Genomic DNA, 4,335 nt, shown 5'->3' with positions numbered 1-4,335 from the left:
AAGTGTGGCTCTCTAAACTTTATAAATATCAAATAATCACTCCCAACCAGAAGAAGTTTGAATTATGAAAGAAGGCGAAAGGAGGAGGGAAATAGATTTTATGGCTAAAATTATTGAAAGGACAAAAAATGGAGTTTTGAATCATTTGACCGAACGTGGTTTCCACATGCGACATCAGGCCCAGCCAACCGAGTTAAATAGACATGTTATCTAACAATTCTTTAGGGATCTAAATGATATCTATTAAGTTTACGAGTGCTATCTCAGAATGAGACAAACCTGATGGGTTTTATGAAATTTACCGATATGGAAGATAAAAAATGAGTATGGATTCTGTCAGAACACCGCACCCCATGCGGAGCATTCTGAATGGAGTAGTGTGGGGGGCACGATGGTAACTTCTATGCCCCTTCTATGGTACAATTTATAAAAAAGGAGGGCAAAGAAGCCCAACTATTGAGCAAACGGAGACTAAATCTGCTGATCGGTTGGAGGCTACTTCCCTCTTACAAAAAGAACAAGGAACTTGTGCTTCGTAAGAAACTTCTTTCTTTGCCTACGGTAGGAGGTGACCTAACAAAACCTGTATGAAAAAGGAATTTTTAGACCCTTCAAACTACTCAACCTCAAGCGAACCAAATTATCTAAGGAATAGTTCCCTGCCCAAGACAACTCAAAATCAAGGCTCATATAAATCCACTACTTCTGCCTAATCAATATCAAGTAATACTCTCATTTGTTTTTTTGGATAGAAAATTCTGAGGAGGATCAAATGGCAAGAGCTGCACCTAGATCGTACGAGGACTTCCAACCATCATTCAAGTGGATAAAAGAGGATGAGTCTAATACTATCGTGATAAATCTTCCAGGTATATCCTTAATTAATACTCAACGACCCCGAACATTTTTGTCAGTATTTCGGTGTGTTTGGTTAGACGTAGTTGGAGTCCCATGCACCTTCAAATCTGAACTCTGAAAACTCGGTTTCTTTTCTTGGGACATTGTTGGAAAAACAAAGTGATCTAAAATCAAGAAGTTATTGTTATGTGTTGATTAATGGTCAATATTCCAGCAAAATTAAATGGAACTAGATGGTGTTACAAGTACACATATTCAACCGTAGAAAACGTATGCGAGCATTCGAGTAGTCGCATCAGAGTAGGCGGGCCTCAGAACTCTTACCTCTTGACACAGCTCATACACCTTGTGATTGTTAGAACATAATGAAGACAATAGTTAATCTGACCATCATCATAAGTAGTCTTTCATGTAAATTTTGAAAAGAGGTAAGTTTCTTATTAATCACAACTTGCATATGTTATATATGTACAATACAATTTAATGTAGGATTCAGGACGGAGGATCTGAAGGTTCAACGGGACAACTTCGGGAACTTGAGGGTTAGCGGGGAGCGCCCTCTTTCAAGGGATCGTTGGAGCCGCTTTTGCAAGGACTTTCACATCCCCGACGACACAAAAAAGAGCGAAATTCGTGCGATATTTGAGAATGGAAACCTCTCAGTTATATTACCAAAGCTCGGGAAAACTACTCAGTCACAGACCGGAGCAGAGCCGCACAAAGTTCAGGTAGGAAGCATGTCTAGCTTAAATTTTAGAATGTAGGTCCTTTTACTTCACAAAACCCCTACAAATTCCCATGAACTTTTATAAATGTTAGAAAACGTTTTTTTATATATATTGAAAAATAATACTCAACATCTCTGAACTTTTGGAAATTCTCATAAACAACGTTTCAGTATAAAGTACGAACTATATTCCTTACCTTTTATCTTATGTTTAGAGAGAGAGAGAGAGTGTGTATGTATAAGAGAGAATTATCCAAAAATCGTTACGCGTGGAGACTGGAGAGCATGACAACTTAAAGTAATTGACATAAGCCATGTCGCTTAATTTTTAAGCGATACAAAAGCCTCCAAAATTCAGGACGCGCCGGTGTGCTGAAATTTTTCCTAAAAATTTAATCGACGGTTGAAATTTCTAAATTGCCCCCTATTCCCTCAATGAATGACACCGACCACTCTATTTAAAAAAAATTAATTATGGCTCATTCTTTGATTACAGGATAAGCCTACCAAGGCACCGGAGATTAGGCCAAGCAAGAAACCCGCAGCGGAGACAGAACCAAAACATGATCAAGATCGCTTGAGCCGAAAGGACGAGGGCATCGTCCCAAGACCACGAATGAAGCAAAAGGATGGTATCGTCCAGAAACAACCCAGTCAAAAGATCGAAGAGACCAGCAAACGAGGCGATGAGAAAGAGGAGGTTCAGAGCCGAAAGCCTGAGGACCGGAAGGAGCCCATGAGCGATACCGGCGATGAAGATGCTGAGCTATCCAAGTCAAGAAAAAGGAAGGCTATAATGGATCAGGAGGTGAATGTGGGAGTATCTGCTGTCATCTTGGTTGGACTTGCGTTTTATATGTCATACAAGCTGAGGAGATCCATAATAGCGGGAGATGATAACTTGGTTGAGTAATTATTGGTAAAATTATTTTAAAAAATGCACTTGTTTGTTATGTGGCCTAAATAAAGGAAAAAAGACATGATGAATTTGTTAGATGTTTGATGAATGAACCTGTCGAATTGGCTGTTCAAAGTTATTACATATTATATGTGTGGACTACATAGATGAACCTGATCAGCATTACTCCCATACTAGTTATTACTTAATTAGGTAGGCTGTTGCCTGTTAAAGTCAAGCACCTATACCTACCTCAGCCACTATTTCAACAGTAACCTGGCTACAGACTTACTAACTGCAAGATCCACCCAACTGTAGTAACTTAATTTCTATAGTATCCACTTACCGTAGTATTACCTATAAATAGCCTCCAAAAACATTGAGTGGATATCATCCCAGCAGAGAGAGAGAGAGAGAGAGAGAGAGAGGAGAAAGAAAAAATAAATAAATAGTGAGTGGTTGTAAAAGAGTGCAGAAGTTTGTAGTAGTTAGAGTATTTGTATTGAAGAAAGTATAGAGGGTTGTACTACTAAAAATAATAAAATATTTCTTAGTGTTTATCATCATTCTCAACTCAACAAGCGGTATCAGAGCAGACAATCAGGGACTGACTCTCTCCTACAGTGATCCTATCGTCGTCATTGAAGGCCGAAGTTCGTACTCAGTCCGACACTGTGAAGTTGGTTGGTTAGGGATCAAATTTACATGGAGATACTAAAGAAGTACTATATCACAATGGGGGATCTGACGAGTACTATTGCTATACTTAAGAAACTCAACAGCAATAACTATAGATACTGGGAGACTTGTATGAAATAATATTTGTAAGGACAATACCTCTTGGAGGTCATCAGGGGTGCTGAAACTACAGCACCTCAGGAAGCTGGCAAAGCACTAAGAAAGTAGAACATCAAATCCGGCAAGGCCATGTATGTGCTGAAAATGACAATAAAAGAAGATTTTGTAGACTACATGCGAGATGGCAGAACTCCCAAGGAGGCATGGGATATCCTTCCCACATTCTTCTCAAACAAGAATGACGCTCGACTTTATTTGGGTCAGAAATTATTTTCTTCATTGTGATTGAATCTATTACAACTTCAGGTGTTACAATAAACTCAACAAAAAGTTAGTATTGTTATAAGACTTTTACACAATGAAAATAACTGATTACAATCTCTTTAAAATAACACACAGATCTTATTTATTAGTCTCTGTTTGCGTGGGATCTTTGCCTGTGCCGGGGACGTTGATATCCGTGGACCGCCTACGGATCAGATCCGGTTGACGAAATGATTAATCAGAGCTCCTACTTCACCAAGGAAGTATTCGCTAAAGTACTGATATCGACCAAGCGAAATTAGTACTTTTCTCGAGATTAAGACCAAGCCTAATCTCAAGTAATGCAGGGACGGGGCTTCAGATCTCTCGAACTCTCCCTCTTTATGCTGAAGAACTTTGCCGGGATCAGCTAGCCTCCTCTAAAATTCGTGCTCCCTTTTTTCCCAACTCCGCAGCACCTCCTCGTCTTGATAATAATTTGTCCCTTCTGAAAGGAGACCCTAGGCTTATATTTATAGGACTCCAGATGCGGGATATTTGGATAAGAATGGAAGATTTGGCATTATCTTCGGTTAATAACGACCTATCCACATCTAGATATGATTTCCAAGCAATTGGAACACTTAAAAACGAAGAAATCCCGAAAATCTATCCAAAAACATGTTTTGGGCACTCAAGGTGCGCGACAGGTTCTGCTGTCCCGGCCTGGGCGCGGGACAGTTCGTACTAATCCGGCATGGGCGTTGGACAGCTCGTGCTGACCCGGCCTAGGCCGGGTCAGTCGTGGCTA

At 39.9% G+C, this 4,335-nt stretch overlaps 1 protein-coding gene across 1 annotated transcript in view; it reads left to right on the top strand.

Moving 5' to 3' along the window:
* The window catches only part of LOC109842015 (inactive protein RESTRICTED TEV MOVEMENT 2-like), a 22,672-nt gene continuing 18,465 nt past the window's right edge, over positions 129-4,335 (top strand). Inside the window, exons 1-3 of the mRNA XM_020410935.1 lie at positions 129-869; positions 1,348-1,586; positions 2,082-2,494. Of these exons, the coding sequence (XP_020266524.1) occupies positions 773-869; positions 1,348-1,586; positions 2,082-2,494 (749 nt within the window). The 5' untranslated portion in view covers positions 129-772. The remainder of the gene's footprint in view (positions 870-1,347; positions 1,587-2,081; positions 2,495-4,335) is intronic.

Source organism: Asparagus officinalis, chromosome 5 (genome assembly GCF_001876935.1).
Source record: "Asparagus officinalis chromosome 5, Aspof.V1, whole genome shotgun sequence".
Classification (NCBI taxonomy): Eukaryota; Viridiplantae; Streptophyta; class Magnoliopsida; order Asparagales; family Asparagaceae; genus Asparagus; species Asparagus officinalis.
This window is presented reverse-complemented; position numbering and strand designations above follow the sequence as displayed.